The sequence below is a fragment of the Microtus ochrogaster genome, chromosome 6, assembly GCF_000317375.1.
Source record: "Microtus ochrogaster isolate Prairie Vole_2 chromosome 6, MicOch1.0, whole genome shotgun sequence".
NCBI lineage: Eukaryota > Metazoa > Chordata > Mammalia > Rodentia > Cricetidae > Microtus > Microtus ochrogaster.
The window spans coordinates 5141147-5162415 of record NC_022013.1 but is presented as its reverse complement, the minus strand read 5'-3'; the positions used below and the strand labels follow the sequence as shown (position 1 = coordinate 5162415).

The window sequence follows — 21269 nt, the reverse complement described above, 5'->3', positions numbered from 1 at the left end:
TCAACTTAAAAGTTAAATGTGTGATTTCCTCATGTTGCCCTTGGTAGTGGTGGTGAGGAATGTTGGTAGAAGTAAATGTAACAGCTTCTTCTGTCCCTTTCTTCTTCCCTGTAGGACTTTTTACTTTAATTCTTGCAGCTGTGTTTCCAAGTAACAGTGGAGACAGATTTACCCTCTCTAAACTATTAGCTGTAATTTTAAGGTAAGAATATAGCATGCGCTCGTTTGCTCTGCTCAGAAATATGATATTAGATCTAGAAAACTGGCTCAGTTGTTAAGAGAATTTGCCTGGATAATCATGAAGACTGGGGATCAGATTTAAACACCCATCCAACAAGCTGGCTGTTCCATAAAGCCTATAATGCTTTCTCTGACAGATCCAACATCCTCATCTGGCCGCTCATTGCATTCACACAAACATACATATTTTTATACACCTTTGTAGGCATAAACAAATAATAAAGCCTTTAAAATATGATGTTGAAACAATTTATGTTATAATACATAAGCAAAAAAAGATGAGGTAAAAGAAGGCCAGCATAATCACCAGTTGTCTATCTCCTTTTCCTGACACAAGTCCTCGTTTTATGTTGGCTTCAGTTCGTCCCTTTCTTCTAGAAGTCAAATTGGATCTTCTCCAGTTATCTTAGTCTGCAGTGATTTTTTTACTTACTTTCTGTTTAATTCATTTGGTAATTTTATCTCAGGGCACAGCAGCCTCATTGCCAATAACTACATACATAACTGTGAGCTTGTTTTTCTTGTCTTCTCTGTTGGACTGTAAGCCTTTAAAGACTAATACCTGGCTTCATTCCGAGAGCCTAGCAGAGGGCTTTTCCCATAGACAGTACTCAAAGGTGATGCTTTAGTTTGACCAAGCAGCTATTTTGGAAAATGAGAGAGCAAAGAAGGTAACAGAGCATTTAATGATGAGGCTGTTTCTTAGTGTAGCTGAGACAGAATCGAAGTCTGCTTCACCTAAGCCCTGCTCTACCTGAGAGGACTAGAACTTTCCTGCTTTGTGTCCTTGTTGTAAAGTGTGGAGCAATGTCTGTAAAGTATCCAAGGGACTTGCACTTGGCCATTGTAGATGAGTCATTCTTCTGTTCTATATTACAGCTTTCAGACACAAGGGAAAGCTGACCAAGCTCTTTCAGTGACACTCTGGTTGACCCACCTAATTTATATTTACTCTTTATAACTACCAGGGATATATTCTTTTCTATGCTTGACTAATGTTTTAAGCAAACGTGTTTTTGCATTTTGAAAATATAATACATTTATGTTGAGGCTATAAAACCACATAAATGAGGTTTTATTGAACTTTACCTGAAATAGATGCTGATTTTTAACTTTTCTTAGTACCATATAATAAAGAAAGGTTTGATAAAGAAGGGAGTGGATATAAAATGTTGAACTTGCAAGTGTTTGACAGAATATTCTTGTTAAAGTAGGTTAAGAATGAGGACCAGGAGAGGTCGGCTGCCTGTCAGTTTTAACAAATTTTTATTGAAACTCAGTCATTTTCATTCATTTGCTATCACCCGTGACTGTTGCTGGGCAGCAGAGTTGTAAGAGAAGCCACATGGCCAATAGTTACTTTCTGCCCTAGAAAAGAATCTCTGTAGTTTAGGATAATTGATTTTAATTTTTGTGTTATTTTGTTCTTATGAAACTGTAATAAATACCATCTAATACTTTATTTTGAACTGGCCTTAAACAATGAGATTGAATCTTTTTGATTATGCATATAATATGAGATAGCAACAGACTTGAGAGAGTTCAGGGATCACATTCTGCTATCTGTGATCCAGTCCCACCTCCATTACTAGTTTTGAGATCTTGCACATCATTTTAAAATCTCTCTACCTGTTTCCTCTTCTATAAACTGAGGATCACAGTAGAATTTGTCTCATAGGACAGTAATGTGGACGGATGAGGTCAAAATTCTAAACTGTTTGTAAGAACAATGTGTGCTCAGTATTTTTAGGCACCATCATGGCATCATCCTCTGAGTGGAAATGAAATGGTTTCTATTATATTGTGGGAACTCGGTAAACAGCAGCGGACTCTAATCCAAACAGTGATCATAGCAGGAAACCTGACACTGCCGCTCTGAGTAGGAGGATCCAGTGTAAGGAGTGTTCTGTTTAGCTTCTACTCACATTGTTCCATAAGAGAAAAAATATTCTTCCTCCATACTGCTCCTCAAATGTGCCCAGGTCTCTTTGATCAGTAGGCGAGAGAACGGGACTATCTTTTAAATTTCTTTTTGTTTGACAAAAATATACACAATAAACTACCTAGAAATAGAAAGGCCCTGAGAGCTCTTTGAAGACTAGAACCATGTTCTTGTTTCCCACTGGAACATACTGCTTTGCTTATTCTAGATGCTCAGCAAGTGACAGTCAGATGAATCTCTGTCCTCTGACTTTGCAACAGCCTTCAGTGGTCTTCTTTTTGCCCATTACAGCCCTGGGGTTGATGAGACTGATCAAATGTGAAAAAAGAGCCTTCTGTTTGTTAGATTTCACGTGCAAAAATGTGCCATTGCTAGCTCTATTGGGTTTGGCTTATTTCTCTTTGAAAGAAGGCTTGGCAAAGGGATGGCAAGTTATCTTTCCATAATTAAAAGAGTAGCATGTAAGTGTGTTGGGTTTTGGGAACAGGCTGCCTGTGTTCCAGCTCTGTCATGTGGTCTTGGTCAAGTTACTTCACCTCTTCATGAATTCCTTCCCTATAAGTCATCAGTGTGCATTTGTGAGGGTTAACTGTCAGTGCGACACTATCCTGTACGGTGCTGAGGAGCACTCATCAATTAACTACTGAATTCTCAGTCACTTTTACCCAGAGTTAAGATGAGTTCTTAGTTTTTAATCTAGGTGATTAGTTTGTTAGGAGCCTATTATTTTGTTCATCAGTAATGGGTGTTACTTTTACAGTATTGGAGGCGTGGTGCTGGTGAACCTGTCGGGGTCAGAAAAGTCTGCTGGAAGAGACACAATAGGTAAGAACATGAGTGTGCTCTTCTAGGGCATTCAAGCAAGCTTTGTGTTTACTGCAATGCATGCAGATGCATGCACATACAGCGTGTCACTGACAGGCACGTAGGTTTATTACATTTATTTATGTGTATGTGTGACACATCTTATGAGTGAAAGTCAGAAGATAAGAATCAAATCTTTCCTTTCATTATGGTTTCCGGGAACTAAATTTAGGTTTCCAGGTTTGGAAAACAAGCACCTTTTTACTGACTAAGCCATCTTGCTGGCCCAGTAATAGGGTCTTAAAAAAATTTGTCTTTTAGTTTAACTTTTCCTTTGGAAGTGATACTAATAAATTCACCCACATTCTCCATATATTAATTTATATAAACTACAAGCAATTACAAAAATCAGGAATCAACATTGCCTACTAATCTTCTCATCCACTTTTGTATCTTTTATAAGCAGTTACTACTACAGTGAACACTTAATTTTGATAGTATGGGCTATAGACCCACCATTAATACAGCCATCTTCCTACAGCATTCTTTTAGTGGCCTAAGATCTTTTTTTGATTTACATTTAGTTGTCTTGTTCTTCTAATGCCCTCTCAGCAGAAGCCCCAGTGCAGTCTTACTTGTCTTCTATGGGTTTGACACGTATGACAGGTACAGCTTATTTATCCTGTACAGTGTTTCTCCATTGGAGTTAGGTTTCATCTTAAATTCTTTCTAGTTAAACTGGTGTTGTACAAATTGGTAGTAATCGTTCCTGATCTGGCTGGCATTGGTGCATTTTTTCTGAAGACCAATGACATTGCTTTAATCTTTTGCTAGTGATGTAGGTATTAAGTATGCCTGTCAGGGTGCTCCAGATGAGGTGACCAGTTGGTGAAATAGCAGGCATCTCATGGGGACATAAATACTGTGAGGTTATAGAAATATCCTGTTGTCATACTCTCACCCACTAATTTTCTCATCCAGTCTGGTTTGTTGCCTTAGCAGTTACTATTATAGTAAACATTTAATTTTGATCTGCTGCTTGGATTTAGCAAAAACAAAGGTAGCTAGAGCCCAACCTAGTTAATATCTCTAGATGTGTGAGTGAAGTGCTTTCCAAACTCTTCCTGGACTGCCCAGTTATCTGTGCTTTGACGTACATCTTCTCTTTCTGACCCAGAGCCTCTCTGTGTATATAAAACTTAATGCAGTGCAGTATGGGGGTGCACGCCTTTAATCCCAGCACTCAGCAGGCAGAGGCAGGCGGATCAATGAGTTTGAAGCCAGCCTGGTCTACAGAGTGAGTTTCAGGATAGCTAGGACTGCACAGAAACACTGTCTTGAAAAACCAACCAACAAACAGACAAACAATCAACCAAACACCAACAAAAAAACCAAAGAAATGTCTACAATATATCCTTGTTCTGGGAGTATAAGATTTTGTTGACAGGCTTTAAAAAAATTCTGATAGCAATAAAAAGAAAATAAACTTAATAAATTGTTGCTTGGCCCTAACATCTTCCTCAGGGGAGGGGGTGAAAGGTGCAGTGTCAAAATCTCAGACATGGGGAGTCAGGTAGAAGGCATACAACAGACTTGTTTATTTAACAACGGGGAGGGGGATCTGATATACTCTCCCAGCACCCAGGCATTCCCATCCATTGACATTGCATGGTCCCTCCTCATTGGCTAGGCACCATCAGGACCTCCGACAGCACCAGGCAGACTCCAGGTTGGCTCCTCTCAGCCTCATAGGCCTTAACTTCCTCCAATAAATATTCTGTTTTTTCGAACAGATTAAAGTATTGAATGGTCAATTGGCACATTCTTTAATCGTTTTTAAAGGCTTACGTAAGGGTTGTTGAACATGAGTTAATTAAAACTAATTATCCATGCTCTGTGAGCCTCACATAATATTGCACGTTTTCAACTAATTATAAGCAATCATTATGTGTTTGTAGTTTTCAAACAGTTCTTGGTTTAAGAGAAGATACGGGAATTACAAACGAAGCCAATAGAGAATATTTTTACCTTGTGTGGACATATGGTGTGTATGTGTATACAAGTGAATGTGTTAGGATAGGCACATGTGTGACACAATCTGTGTAGAGGTCAGAGGACAACTTCAGGTGTTGGCTCTTGATTTCCACCTTGTTTGAGATGGGGTCTTTTGTTACTTGTTACTGTGTATGTCTGACTGCTGGCATGTACACTTCCTGGGATTTTCTTGTCTGCCTCCCATCTCATTGCAGGAGTGCTGGGATTACAGATGCATGCACTTCCATGAGTGACCTGATGTGGGTCATGGGGATTCACACCCATGTCCTCATACTTGTGTGGCAAGTGCTTTGTTCACTGGGCCATCTCCTCAACCCATAGTCTCATAGTTAGCATTAGTAAATGTTCCATTGCCTAGAACAGAAGACAAATCAATGGAATTTTAGCAGAGTAGGAAGGATTCTTGGTGGAAGAGGTGTGACCTTATAGATGTGGTAGTAGAGTATCTGGAAGTCCATATGGAGGGATGGGAAGAACAAGATCAAGCAGAAGAGAAACATTAGTTACAGTTTACAATAGCCTGGTTCGTGTAGAGCAGTGGTTCTCAACCTATGGGTTGTAACCCCTTTGGGGACGTCCAATGACCCTTTCACAGGGGTCACCTAAGACCATCAGAAAACACAGGTATTTAAATAATGATTCATAATGGTAGCAAAATTATAGTTGTGAAGTAGCAAAAAAAAATAATTTTATGGTTGAAGGACACCACAACTTGAGGAACTGTATTAATGGACACAGCGTTAGGAAGATTGAGAATCACTGATGTAGAGAAAATTGAGAAGTGCACGTTTCAAAATTAAAGACAAAATGTTACTTATCCGACTTTCATTGTTAGAACCTCTGTGGGTGTTCTGTTAGGTCACTAAGGCAAATGCTTTTGCATATTTATTTATCCATTCAGTTCCTATCCTACAGGAGGATCTGGATGTAATGAGTTAGGTTTGTTTTTTTTATTTTTGCAGTCTCATTTCTTCATTTAGTATTCACTGTACTAGTAGACTCTAAGTATATGTAGTAATATATGTTGAAGGAGTTCTTGAATGGGTACAAGAGTTTAAATAATGTATTGGTTCTTACAGGTTCCATTTGGTCCCTTGCTGGAGCGATGCTCTATGCTGTCTACATTGTGATGATCAAGAGAAAGGTAGACAGAGAAGATAAATTGGATATTCCAATGTTCTTTGGCAAGTATATGTTTAACCTTTTTGGTTATTTACTTGAAATGATAAATTCATAGGTTATTTTTTGAGAGTATGGAGACTTTTTTCCTCCTCTATATGACTTCTCCCTCCCTCCCTCCCTCCCTCCCTCCCTCCCTCCTTCCTTCCTTCTTTTTTTTGGAAATCTTATGAATTCCAAGGTCTCTCGCTGAACCTTCTGGGCCTCACAATTCAGTGAGACTAACTGGCCTGTGGGTCCTAGAAAGCCATGTCTGCATGACCCAGAGCTGAGAATACAAGTGAGCACCACTTGGGTGCTGAGGACTGCACTCATGTTTGAGCAGCAAGCACTTTACTGAGCTATCTGCCCAGCCAAACTGCAGTCAACAGTCACCAGGTGCTGATGCTGTTTTTCCCTGGAATTGACCTGTTTGTAGAACTAATCTTCAAACCAACATAAGCTCCAATTAAGCAACCCACTGAAGCCCTTTTTGAGATGTCACATTTCTAATAGTGTTATCAAGTTTGGAAAATTGAAATCAGCCATGATTTTAACCTGTGTCTCTTTTATACTCAGGTTTTGTAGGTCTGTTTAATCTGCTGCTCTTATGGCCAGGGTTCTTTGTACTTCATTATACTGGCTTTGAGGACTTCGAGTTTCCCAATAAAGTGGTACTTTTGTGTATCATTATCAACGGCCTCATTGGAACAGTTCTTTCCGAGTTTCTGTGGTTATGGTAGGTTCTGTTACTTCTGCAGTTCATTTGTTTCACTTTGTTGACTTTGGATCTTTCCGTGTCTTCTGAGATCTGAAGATCCCTTCCACATTGGTACTTGTAATTGAATATATTTATTCTGATAAGTGCAGGGACTTTGATTTTTAACTTTTGTGGGCCCATCACAAAGAGGATACATAAAAAGAAGCTCAGATGTTTGTTTACTAAATGTGTGAATATACTATGCAAACTAATACTGTCCTGCTTTCCTTCCTGCTGTTGTGATGAACACTGACCAAAAGTGACTTAGGAGAGGAGAGAGTTTCCTTAACTCACACTTCCAGGTCACAGTCCATCACTGAGGGAAGTCAGGGAAGACCTGCCTATATTAATCATCAGTTAAGACAATTTCTTAACAGACATGACACAAGCCAACCAATCCCTTACTTAAGACTTCCTCAGGTGACTCTAGGCCAGTGGTTCTCAACCTGTGGGTTGTAACTCCTTTGGGGATCCAAAAGACCTTTTTAAAAGGGTCACATATAAGATATCCTGCATATTAGATATTTACCTTACAATTCATGACAGTAGTAAAGTTACAGTTATGAAGTAGCAATGGAATAATGTTATGCTTGGGGGTCTCCACAACATGAGGAACTGTATTAAAGCATTGCAGCATTGGCAAGGTTGAGAATCACTGGTCTAGGCTGTCTTGAGAGCTGAAGCTAAATAGGACAATATAAATTGTTTAAGTTTGTAAAAATGCTTTCAAGGTGTTAATTTACATGTATGAAATTAGCAATCAATAAATAAAAGATACATTTTTAAAGCATAGTGTTGGGGTCTGTGATGATAGCTCAGCTATAAAGTTCTTGCTGCACTAACATGAAGATCTGAGTTCGGGTGTCTAGGCAGGGTGGAATGACATGGGAGCACAGAGATGGGGAGAGCCATGGAACTCACTTGCTATCTAGTCTAGCTGAATCAGTGACCTGGGTTCAGTGAGAGAACTAGTCTCAAAACTAAGGTGAAGAGTGAAACAGACACTGAATGGTGACCTGTGGTCTATACATGCACACGTGTACATATACCTGAGTGCACATGTACACACATGAACATGTGTATATGAACACGTGAAGATAGTGTTATACAAATGAAAGTAGCCATGGACTAGTGGACACTGTATGTTTTAATATGAGAGTTCATGGATTCTTAGTGCAACTCCAGGGGTGTTGCTTACTTAGGGAGCTTGGGAATATTCGGTTGTTCCCAGGCTTCTTTTGCGTTGTTTATATTCAGAACTTTACAGATGGATGAGTCAGAGGTGGAAATCATGAATGGATCAATTGGGATGCTAGCATACTATATATGTTAGACTTTTTCTCATTTAAGGACCATAAGTTTGAACCCATATGGAGTTTGTCAGATGTCCATTATAGTTTTAGTACTGTTTCTGTCAGATTGAAGTTTTCAAAGAGCTGGGCCTTATGACATAAGCTTATCACTTTCTTAAAGTTTGTGTATGATTTCAGTTTAAATAATGCCGTTTGGTGGGGGCTAGAGAGATGTTTCTGTGTTTAAGAGTGCATGCTGGTCTTGCAGAGGACCTGAATTCAGTTCCCAGCACCCATATTGGGAAGCTTACCACTGCCAGCTTCAGAGGGAATCCCACATCCTTGTCTGGTCCCTAAAGGAACTGCATTCATCTTTTCAGACCCACTCTTATACATTAGCTTTTTATTTTCATTTTTATTGAACAAAACTGACAAAAAGCATTAGTGAAACCAAAATAAGACTGTACCAACAAACATTGAAGTATTTGTAAGAAAATTTAAAGATTAAAAAGGCAGCAAAGGGAAAAAATAGTTTTTAAAATCTAAAGAAAGGTAATGTGGTTTTGTTAGGTATCATCAAAAAATCTAAAAACTTGGCTCAATAATTTTTAAATTAATGAAATTATATATATATATATATATACATATATATATACAAAATTGAGTAATATATACAAACAGATCTTAAAAATAGTATACAGCACCCAGAACACTGTAATTCCATATTTGTATTTAATAGTCAAAGACAAACTTTGGAGTCATTTTAGTAATTATTTTTTTTTTTATATCTCTGTCCATACACAGCTTTCACCTCTGCTTGTGATCTCTCTGGCACATATTATAGGATAGGAACTTAGTTTAATTTGTTGAGTGGCAGTTAAAAAAATGTTTATAATATAGAAGTTATGTTTCCTTTCTTCTTCTCAGGGGCTGCTTTCTTACCTCATCGTTGATAGGCACACTTGCACTAAGCCTTACGATACCTCTCTCCATCATAGCCGACATGTGCATGCGAAAGGTAAGCCTGGCTCTTCCTGAGGCTCTAGGACCCCGTGACAGCTAGATAATAAGGGGGTCGTATGGATGATACTTGATGCTTCTCTCTGCCTCTGAGAGGGACTCGAGCACATAGAAATAGAAATAGTAGGGCTGAGGAAATGACTCAGCCGATAGAATGGCTCTGCCAACTTGAGGACTGGAGCTTGATCCTCAGAATTCATGTTAAAAAAAAAAAAGCCAGGAGTAGTGTTGCATGCTTGTAACCCCAGTGCTGGGGAGGTGGAGACAGGAGGAATCCCAGGGCTCACTGACCAGTCAGCCTAGCCCACAGGGAGAGTTCTAGGTCAGTAAATAACTCTTTCAGAAAACGTCACCTAAGGAAAGGCAGCTGTATCATTTAGGGTTTCTACTGCTATGAAGAGACACCATGACCACGACAACTCTTATAAAGGAAAACATTTAATTGGGGTTTGAAAGGTTTAGTCCATTATCTTCATGTGGGCATGCAGGTTAGCTCCAGTGGTTGCTTAACACTGTGCTAACACTGCCATAGAAGTGAACTCCAGGAGGATGATGTGGTGTCATGGTGAATGCTCACCTCTGTTGCACTTAGCCGAGGTGTCCCTGCCCTCTTAAACGAAGTTCTGCTCTGGACATGGGGATTCTGGTGATGAATTATGGTGCAGAAGTAACACTCAGGGGCATCTCTGGCTGCAGCCTAGAGAAATGGGAAGTTTCTTTTCTTTTTTTTCCCCCCTATTTTCTTTTCTTGAGCTTGGGTCTCACTCTATTACCCTGGCTGGTCTGGAACACACTACATTGATCAAGCTGGCCTTGAACTCACAGGGATCTGCCTCTGCCTCCCAAGTACTGGAATTAGAAGTATGTGCTACCTCACCCTATGAAAAGTTTCTTTAGTGCTTCTAAGGGTGGCAGAGGAGAGAGGTATGCCTTTGCCTAAAGCTGCAGGAGGAAGACAGCCACTTAACTCTGCATGTGGAATTTGAATATTTTAAGTCATAAGTAATCATAGGGTACATGTGTGTTGGCTTAATACAGTTTGAAAATGGAAATATTTGAAAGCTACATGCTTCTAGTGTGTTCTAATAACCTTATTTTTAGTACTATTTTTAATTTGGTATTTATACCTTATGGATAAAGGCAAAATGCTCTTAGTCATGTGGATATTCTTTATTTAAAATGGTTCTTTAGGGATAGGAGATGGCTCAGTGGTTATGAGCACTTACTGCTCTTACAGAGGACTGGGTTCAGTTCCTATCGTGCATCTTACAGCCACCTGTAAATCCAACTGCAGGTGATTCAACACCCTCTTTTGGCCTCTGCTATTCTCTGTATACATGGGATGCACATCCATACACTCAGGCATACACATGTACACTTAAATAAATAAATAAATATTTACAAAATCTGTGCTGATATTTGTAGATTAGTAGATGTTCTGGTAATCATTCCAAAAAAAATGTTACATTTTATCAGTACTTTGGTAGCTAACTGTGGCTTCTCTGTTTCTCTTTATGAGGATTCATCCCTGAGTGTTGTGTGGGTCACTGAGCCTCTGTGTGCATGTACTGTGCAAATTGGTTTGTATGTCAGAGGATTATTTTGTGTTTTCTCGAAAGCCTTCACCAAATACATCTTTCTCATGAAACTTTTCTTTTTTAATGGTGGTATTAAATGGGCCACCATGTGCTTTCCAGCATTGGGAATTTTGCCTGTGAAAACTCCTTTTTCCTTTCTTTTCTATGCATGTGTGTTTGAATGAGTACATATGTGCACATATGTGTATGCAGAGGCAACACAAGAGTATCTCCTTGGACCCTGGGGTTTTCTAAGTAGACTAGCTGGGGAGTGGGCTCAGAGATCCTCGTGCCTCCATCCCTAGTACTAGGATTTCAAGTGTGCACCACCTTTTTTTTTATTAGGGTTCTGAGGATCACCCAGAATTTTTATTAAGATTCTGGGGATCAAATTTAATGTTTCAAGCTTATAAAATCAAGCACTTCATTGAGTCATCTCTTATCCCTTATTTTCCTCTGTAACTCTCAGAAGAGAACAAATAAGCGCTTTTCCGTAAGCAAACAGGAGTGGCCACTTCTTTTTGTAAAACAGATCACCACTGTGTCCCTTGTCAGCCTCAGTAGTCAGTACAGGCTGCTTGGAAAATTGTTTTGGATACTTTAGTCTGATCTAAACACTAAGGGTAACTTATCAACACAAAGGCTTTTAAGCTTTTCATTATCTTCAGTTTTTTGAGGACCTTGATCAGTGAAGGATAAGAGAGAGGATCAAGTTGCATCAGAGGGCTTGTTAGTGCTGAAGCCGCGTCTCGCCTGCTCTTGTTCACTTGGTCAGAATTTAATTCTGAACTTCTTTTTTCAGTTGTGTGTGTGCACACGCATGCATTTGTGCCAGAGTATGTATGTGGAGGTCAGAGGACAACCCCCAGGAGTCAGTTCTCTCTGTCCACTGGATGGGTCCCAAGCATGAATGATGTTGCCAGGCTTGGCTGCTTTACCTCCTGAGCTAGCTCTCTGGCCCTGATTCTAAACATGTTTTCATCTGTTGATGGGGAGATTACCAGTTTTTGTTGTTATATTTTGAATTTGTGGAGCTCTTAGAGCACTTGTTGCTCTTCCAGAGGGTTTGAGTTAAAATTCCAGCATCCATGTCAGGCAGGCTCACAGTATCCTATAACTCCAGCTTCAGAGGATCAAATGCCCTCTTCTGGGTCCTGTTGACACCAGCAGAGATACACATACACATGACCAAATAACTAAATAAATCTTTAAAATTATCAGTAATAACTGGGCGGTGGTGACTCATGTGTTTAATCCCAGCACACAGGAGGCAGAGGCAAGTGCATCTCTGAGTTCAAAGCCGACCTGGTCTACAAAGCAAGTTCCAGGACAGCCAGGGCTGTTACACACTCTGTCTAAAAAACCAAAAAGGACTCAAATGAGAAATAATTAAAATTTGTTAACAAATTACTGATAGGCTTACAAAAGTTATCTGTAAGGGTTTCACTTGGTTTTAACACTAAGAACTGTGATGTAACTGTTAACACAGCTGTAACATAATGTTTATTTCAAATCTGAAATTTTGAAGATAGTGTTGGAAACTGAGGAAGAAAATTCCTCTTGTCAGCAGGAGTGACCATTACAGAAGAAATTGGTACCATGGTGCTGGAGTCAAAAACTCCATTTGTGGACATTTCCACTCTGGGCACTGCTCCCAGTAAATACTGGGATAACTGTGCTGCAGGGTTTTTTTTGCCCATTTTTTAATGCAATAAGTATTTTTACTAGTTATTTAGGCAAGTAGAATTATAAATTGAAGTCCTAAATCCTTTTATATAATATATATATATAAATACTTCAGTATTTTTGTCTATCTTCTTGATATTTTAATGTGTATTAAAGATAAAAATTGCCTTAATGATAATTTTGAGGTTTTATTTTAATCTTTTGTTTTAGGTGCAGTTTTCTTGGTTATTTTTTGCAGGCGCTATCCCTGTGTTTTTTTCATTTTTTATTGTTACTCTCCTATGCCATTATAATAATTGGGATCCTGTGATGGTAGGAGTCAGAAGAATTTTTGCCTTCATATGCAGAAAACATCGAATTCAGAGGTATGTTTTATCCCATTTTTTAAGTTTGTCTGTATACATTCATTCATTCGTGTCTGCATGCACCTACGTGTGTGTACATGCATGAGAAGAGACCCGAGGTCGATGTCAAATTGTCAAAGTCTTCCCTAAGCTCCACCTTAGTTTTTGAGTGTTTCACTGGTTAGCTAGTTGGGGTAGCCTGGATCAGTTTAACTAGGCTGGCTAGCAGCGAGCCCCAGGGACCCTGCTGTCTCCACCATTGTGACTGCAATGTTTCTGTCTTGCCTGGAAATCTTATATGGGTTAGGGGTGATTGAATTTACATCTCTTTATGCTTGTGCGGCAAGCACTTTGCTAGCCAAGCCTTATCCCAGCCCCTAGTTTGTTCTTGAGAGAGAGAGAGTTTTACCATGTAACCCTCGCTGGCCCTAAACTCCTGATCCTCATGCCTGTCAGCTCTGAGCATTGGGATCACAACATAGAAGAACAATGTTTGCAGCTGGGTGTGGCTGTTTTCTTGTAATCGTAGCAACTCAGGAGGACCAGTAACATTCTGAGGTTGGGGCCACTTGGGCTACAGAGGGAGACCCTGTCTCAACAGACAAAACAACAGTGGTGGGTTGGCTGAGAAAACTAAGAATCACCACAGTTGCCTGGCTTTTAGGGATTTTGACAGGAATTGTTGAAAGAATGAATTATATAATTTTTGTTGTATAAGGAAAAAGATGCATTTGAATCCTTCGGATGGTGAGATAATTTCACTGCTAATTTTTAGGAAGCAAGTGTTTTGGTATGCAGGTGGTATGTAATTTAAATATAGAAAACTTTGATTTGGGTGCAGTTCATAATAGAATATATTAGCACTGTCTTACATTTTTCTTTTCTTTTTTTTTAAATTGATTTTTATTGAGCTCTACATTTTTCTCTGCTCCTCTCCCTGCCTCTCCCCTCCCCTTCAACTCTCTTCCAAGGTCTCCATGCTCCCAATTTACTCAGGAGATCTTGTCTTTTTCTACTTCCCACATTTTCTTTTCTAAGTTTCTTTTTAAGAGATAAAGCTTTTTATATTGCATTTCAAAAACATGAGGGAAATTGCTGGTTCTGCCACTAACTGTATCTTGACCTCCCGTCTTCAGACAGGGTAGTAGGCCATTTCTGAAGGTTTCTTTTTTTTCTAAAGCTTTCTTAACTGTTGCCTTTTTATTAGAGTTCCAGAAGACAGCGAACAGTGTGAAAGCCTCATCCCTATGCACAGCGTTTCTCAGGAAGATGGAGCTACTTAGCTGCTGTTGTCTGTAGTCCAGGTGTGTATGTGAGCCAGCCCCAGACCAGTTCCTCATGATATTCTTGAGAACATTCAAGTATTCAGATGTGGCAGGTTGACCTTCCTTCCTTCCTTCCTTCCTTCCTTCCTTCCTTCCTTCCTTCCTTCCTTCCTTCCTTCCTTCCTTCTTACTTCTCTCCCTCCCTCCCTCTCTCCCTCCCTCCATCTTTCTTTTTTGAGACAAGATCTCTCTATGTAGCCCTGGATAGGCCGGAGCTTGCTACATGGACCAGGGTAGCCCAAACTCACAGAGATCCCTCTGCCTCTTCCTTCCAGAGTGTTGGGATTAAAGTTGCATAACAACATCCTGTTTCTGCAGGAGATTTTTTAGAGTGAGTTGCTTGAAGTGGCCCAAAGTGCTATAGCCCCTGGAATCAAACCATGTAACATGAAGGCCAAGGCTTGTGGGGATTTCTGTCCCATCCAATACCCCACAGCCGGCAAGCCTAAAGAAAATCACACAGAAGTCTCCCTAAGTTATAAAACTGATTGGCCCATTAGCTCAGTCTTCTTATTAGCTCTTGTAGCTTATATTAACCCATTATTCTTATCTATGTTAGCCACATGGCTTGCTACCTTTCACTGCCGGGCCAGGTCACATGTTGCTTCTTTGGCTGGACTGGAAGAAATGGGCTTCCCTCTTCCCAGAATTCTTTTGTTCTCATTGCCCCACCTCTACTTGCTGTTTGGTTGACCCACCTATACTTCCTGCCTAGTTAATCAGCGTTGTCTGTAGAATACAGATAATTCTCTCGCACCAAAAACACATAGGTTCCAGATCTTCAGGTTCTTCCACAACTGCCAGTGTGACACTTGGGGAGCTTCCTGGCCTCTTTGAGCCTGTTTCCTTGATTGGAAAGTGGCACTGTGCTAGAACAATCTTACAGGTGTTGAGTTCAAAGTGCAACAATAGTGCCTTTCCCAACTAGATACCAGTGAATTTTAACTCTGTCCATGTGCATTCATGTGTTCATGTATCTTCTGGCCAGAGGTTGACATCTGTTCTCCCCTTTATTATTCTCAACAGTCTCTTACTGAACCTGAACTTCACTGGTTCAGCTAGATTGTCTGGCTAGCAAATCACAGGAATCCTCCTATCTCCACCTCCCAGCGCTGGGATCACAGGCATATGCTGCTGTGCCTGGCTGTTTATGTGGGTTCTGGGATCTAAACTCAGGTCCTCACACATATGTAGCAAACACTTTACAGACTGAGTCATCTGTCCAACCTCTTATTCCATTTTTCTTTATGCTAAATCATTTTATCTAATGATAAACTTTAGAAAAATATTTTTTCTTACTATACAACAAAGAAAACATAAAATATTTTAGAGTGAGTCTCTTCCCCCTTCCCACTTTATGTGTGTGCATGTCGTGTGTATGTATGTGTATGTGAGAGAGACAGAGTGAGAAAAAGTGTGTGTGAGAGAGAGAGACAGAGAACTTCAGTTTCCTTATAGAAACATGGTGAGGGGTTATTTTATAAGAGCATGAGCAACCTGCCAGTGGCTACAGCACTGAAGAAATGTCTTTTCTTTCTTCAGCAGACACTAACTTCCCATAGTTCCTTCAGTAGGGGTGGAGCCAAATGTTAACTGCCTAGAAACCCACGTTGTAGCTGATTCCCTTGGACTTGCCTATCTCTTTACAGATAGTGCTATCGTCTCTGTTGCTTGTCTGTCTAGCTTTCCATCTCCAGTTGGCAAACATTTTCATTGAGATAGATGAGGATCTCTACTCCCACACCACATTTGCATCCTGATTCCAAGTCATTCTGGCCTCTCCATCTTCTGGTGGGCATGGTGACACATGATGTAAACCCAGCTTTTGGGAAGTAGATGCAGGAAGAGATGAAGGTCATCTTCCACTACACAGTGAGTTTGAGGCCAACCTGGACACATGAGACCATGTCTCAGAAAACAAAAGCAAACAAGAAACAACAAACAGAAACGTCCCACTACTTCTGGATAGTTGCTGCATACTTTGGGATAGCTCAATATAATGTGCTTATGTTTTTATGACTAAGAATTAAAATTCTTCCTGATATTTTCTCTAGTGCTTTTCTTGCTACTGTGTTTAGAGAATAAACTTTGAAGTTTTCCTTTTGTATAAGCATAGGGAAGCCTGGCTGCATAGCTGACATTCTGTGCAATATGTACCCAATTCCTGCTGTTACCACCTCACCCTTTCTGGCTTGGCTGTATTTCTTCATGGCCACCCAAGGGTTGATTGCCATTCTTTGTTCTCTTTGTTTATGTAGTTCATTCCTTTTAAGGAATTGCCTTTTATTATCTGTTGTCTTTTAAGTGAGGCTTGTGGAACAGGTGTGCCATCTTTAAATTAAAAATAATAGGGCTGGAGAGATGACTCAGTGCTAGGAATGCTTGGGGCTCTTGCAGAGAACCTGAGCTTGGTTCCTAACACACATCTCAGACATCTCACTATTGTGTGATGCTTTACTCTTTTGACTTTTTGAAGGGCCCACCACCCACCTCCAAATAAATCACACACAGAGGCTTATTCTTAGTATGGGTGCCCAGCTTTAGCTTGGCTTGTTTCTTGCCAACTTTTCTTAACCTAATTTAACCCGACTACCTTTTGCCTCTGAGTTATCTTTCTCTATTTCTGTATACTTTTCTTTGCTGCTTTCTCCATGGCTTGCTGTGTTATCTGGGTGGCTGGCCCCCAGTGTCCTCCTCTCCTCATTCTCTTGCTCCTCCTCTTCCTCGTTTTCTCCTATTTATACTCTCTGCCTGCTGGCCCTGTTCATCCTTGCTCCTGCCTTGCTATTGGCCATTAATCTCTTTATTAGACCACCATGTATTTTAGACTGACACAGTAGCACAGCTTCACAGAGTTAAACAAATGCAGTGTAAACAAAAGTCACACACCTGAAAAGTAATATTCCCTTACAGCTCACTACTGCAGGAGATCCCATGACCTTTTTGGCCTCCTCGGGCACTGCATTCTTGTGTATACAGACACACAAACACAAATAGAAATAAAACCTTTAGCTTATAAATAACTGTGAAGGTGGTTATTTAGAGTGTCCTATGTCATCACATTGTTCATGGGTTATCTTTCTGTGGAGTGCTCCTCGTCACTCTCACCAGAATGTGTTCAGTGCTGGAAAAGCCAGAGCCAGAGAAAGCTGAGATAATGAAGACTAGAAAAGGTGAAGAACCATCAAGTAGCAAAGACTAGAACAGGCTGAATGGGGGCTTTGTTGCTACAGGGGTAACGGTAGAATATGCCAGAAATAAAACTGAATGCTAGTGCACAGTACCCAACTAGTGTTGGTGTCAGACCTGCTGTTGCTATGAAACTTGTTTTTAGCTCCTTTTTTTTTTTTTTTTTTTTTTTTTTTGAGACAGGGTTTCTCTGTGGCTTTGGAGCCTGTCCTGGAACTAGCTCTGTAGACCAGGCTGGTCTCGAACTCACATAGATCCGCCTGCCTCTGCCTCCCGAGTGCTGGGATTAAAGGCGTGCGCCACCATCGCCCTGCTCCTTATTTTTTTTAATGTTTATTTACTTGATGCTCAGAGTCTAACTTGAGGGACTTGGATTTCCTTCTATATGTGGGTTCCAAAAACTGAACTCCGGTCATCAAACTCAGTGGCAAGCACATTTTCACCCTAAACTATCTTACCAGCCCTATCCTGAATTCTTAACTCAAGATCAAGTATCTAGTTACTAAATATAAGCATTGTGTATAATGGGTGTTTCAGCATTAAGATAATTTGCTTCTCAGACTCTGTGCTACAGAAAAGTGGGATGCTGTAAATGATAAATAACCATTTTTTTTGTATCCTTTTGTTTTTAGTGTAATGGAACATTCTACAGCGAAGAGACAATCTGGCAAGTTCTTTGTAGAAGTGTTTCAGTGCCTAGTCTGAACAATATCAGTTTCAGTTCTTTGAAACTCTAAATACATTTTCCTCATGTTGCTTTCTTCTTTTTCAAAATGAAGGATGTTCCATGTAGGTTGTGTGCAGTCCAGTTGCTCTAAAGGACCAACCTGCCTTACGTATCAGTTCAGTTCATGAAATCACTGGAGCAAATCGAGGAACACAATCTTTCTGGGGACTTAAACTCCTCATTCAAACTGAGTAGTACTCTTTCCGAGAAATCACCCGAGTAGGTGAGCATCCTCACAGGCAGACGCTAACCGGCATCACCTGCAGGGGTGCAGATTATAGTTTTGAGTTTCGTAGATTGCAGAATAACCACACAGAAGAAATGCTAGTTAATGTCACACGTATGTTCATACAAAGCTGGTGGTGCTTTAGAGCACAGATGTTTAAGAAGAGATCTGGTCCAAGTGCACTCACTGTGTGATTCCCTCCCTGGTGTTTGGTGCCTTGTATCTTAAAAAATGTGACAAGCCCTAACAGTTTTAAAGGGGAAAAACTGCAGACTGGAAAATCACATATTTCTAAAGGCTGTGTGGCTATAAATTAGTTGAGAAAGCTCTGTTTAATTTAGAGTTTTAAAGAAATATTCTCTCTTCAATTAAGAAATTTTCATAATGGAATGGTTTAAATTGAAGTGATAAAGAATATTATTAGAATAAAATGTTTGTATATGTATTTGTGTATTAAAGATGTATCAAGTAATTTTGTATTTTTTCCACATATAAATTACTCTAAAACTGGGTGCTGCTTCCTTAAATAATCTTACTTTCCTAAGTAAATGTAAATGGTTAAAATAAAAAAAAAAGACAAGGAGATACTCTGATGAAAAGATGACATTTGATTCTTTTGTCTGTCATTATTAAATCACGGGGCTGAGAGTTAACCTCAGGGCAGAGTGCTTGCCTAGCACACATGAAACCCTGGGTTCCATCCCCAGCCTGCATAAACCAAGCAAAGTGGTGCACACCTGTAATCCTAGCACGCTGGGTGGAGGCAGGAGGATCATGATTTCAGAGTCATGCATGGCTACATAGTGAATTTAAGGCCAGCCTTGGATAGTGAGGCCTATCTCAAAATCATATAAAATATTCCTGGGAACTCAGGACCGCAAGGGGTGCACCCACACACTGAGACAATGGGGATGTTCTATCAGGAACTCACCAAGGCCAGCTGGACTGGGTCTGAAAAAGCCTGGGATAAAACCGGACTTGCTGAACATAGCGGACAATGAGGACTGCTGAGAAGTCAAGAACAATGGCACTGGGTTTTTGATCCTACTGCACGTACTGGCTTTGTGGGAGCCTAGGCAGTTTGGATGCTCACCTTACTAGACCTGGAAGGAGGTGGGAGGTCCTTGGACTTCCCACAGAGCAGGGAACCCTGACTGCTCTTCGGGCTGATGAGGGAGGGGGAGTTGACTGGGGGAGGGGGAGGGAAATGGGAGGTGGTGGCAGGGAGGAGGCAGAAATCTTTAATACATAATTAAATGATTTAAAAAAATAAAATATTCCTAGTGAGGTTTACTCACAGTGTGTGCTTCTGGAACTGCTTCCTGTCAGGTCAGTGAGCTCATGTCTGAGGACTCTGACTTCTGGGCAGTCAGAATCCAGTCCGGTTCCAAGTGAAGTAAGAACCATTCTCCAAATCATTTAATGAATCTCATTTAAAAAAATTCCCTTTATAGAGTTCCACTTTATACTGTTCACATACTTAAAATTGATCTGGTGTTAACCTGAATCTAAAATGAAGGTTAGCTGTCTTTCTGCTTAGTCCTGAGTCCACTGTATTATATTAATTTAAATAGCAGACAATCGTGTTTTTCATTTGGGGGCACAAGTAATTCTTATGCTAAAACCAATGCTGGTTGGCAGGATAAAAGATGTACAAAGATGGGAAGATGTCTTAGTCAGGGAAGTGTGTGCCTTGCCTAGCATGTGGGTCTGGGTGAGACTCCAGAATTGATGTAAAAATAGCAGGCATGGTGGTGATGGAGAAAGGAGGACCCTTGGGGACTGCTAGCCCACTTGGTAAGGTCCAGGTCAGTAGAAGACCCTGCCTCAAAAAACAAGTCATGGGGCCAGGGAGGTGATTCAGCTTGCTGCACAAGCCTGGTGAACTGACTTGGACCAAGAATCCCTGTAAAAGAGCTGGTTGTGGTGATTTGCCTCTCTAATCCCTGCTCTCCTCTGGTAATATGGGAGGTGAAGACAGACTTGCCGGGAAGCTGGCTGGCCCACTAGAGTAAAGTATACAGTGCAGCATTAGAAACAAGGGAAACTATGTTAACAAGGTGGGAAAGAACTTCTGAGGGTTGTTCCTGGTCACCAACACACTCTGGCTTGTGTGTGACCATGTACACGAACACACAATAAGACTTTTAAAAATGAAGGTGGACAGTACCAGAGAAATGGCAACTGAAAATGACCTACACACATTGTCCACATCATATCTCTACACACCCTGCAGACGTGAATACATGCACACACACAGTGTGGATTTCTGAAGTAACTTACTGAAGCGGCCTTAGAGTCCGAGAAATAGCTGTGAGTCCTACACCTTGCAGGCAATAGGAAGTCGACTGTCACACTGGGTGGTATCCTGAGTATGGGAAACTTCGAAGCCCACCCCCACAGTGACATACTTGCTCTAATAAGGCCATACCCACTCCAACAAAGCCATACCCTCTAATAGTGCCACTGCCTGTGACATTGTGGGGGCCAATTACATTCAAACTATCACACATGTCAATTACTCAGACTAATTCTGGTTGCTTATTATCTGTATCTGTAGTTTTCTGGATTTGCTATCAGAGTTTACAAAAGTCTTCAGCAATTTCCAGGGTGAAATAATTGAGACCATGGAAGTACAACTCAAGTTTCTGATGGTTGCCTGAACACAATGGGCAGAGCGGGTGGTTTTATTGTACTTTGGTTGCTCTGCATTCATGTCTCACAAATGGTCATTGCCACTTGGGATGTAGGGACTGATGAGTGAGCCTCAGTTAACCTGGGAGATGAACCTGCAGCAGATCCTGGGGGAAAGAGCCATTGAACAAGTGAACATTTGGGTGAATTACCACCACTTTCCTCTCCTACCTGCACACTTTCCCCTCAAGTTTTATTTTTCTGGGTGATTTATTATTTTTTAAATTAAT

The 21269-nt window shown here is 40.5% G+C and overlaps 1 protein-coding gene across 2 annotated transcripts in view; it reads left to right on the top strand.

The window, feature by feature from the left end:
• The window catches only part of Slc35f5 (solute carrier family 35 member F5), a 33632-nt gene extending 14691 nt beyond the window's left edge, over positions 1–18941 (top strand). Inside the window, exons 9-16 of one of the 2 annotated variants that reach the window (XR_003377068.1) lie at positions 115–202; positions 2943–3007; positions 6121–6225; positions 6779–6938; positions 9179–9269; positions 12773–12899; positions 14086–14182; positions 18025–18941. Coding sequence is in view for 1 of the 2 variants with exons in the window: in XM_005348246.2 (XP_005348303.1) it covers positions 115–202; positions 2943–3007; positions 6121–6225; positions 6779–6938; positions 9179–9269; positions 12745–12899; positions 14086–14161 (740 nt within the window). In the remaining variant the exon portion in view is untranslated. Of the gene's footprint in view, positions 1–114; positions 203–2942; positions 3008–6120; positions 6226–6778; positions 6939–9178; positions 9270–12744; positions 12900–14085; positions 14183–18024 lie in introns of both variants that reach the window. The other variant, XM_005348246.2, reaches the window with a different exon arrangement.
• Positions 18942–21269: the final 2328 nt, after the last annotated feature.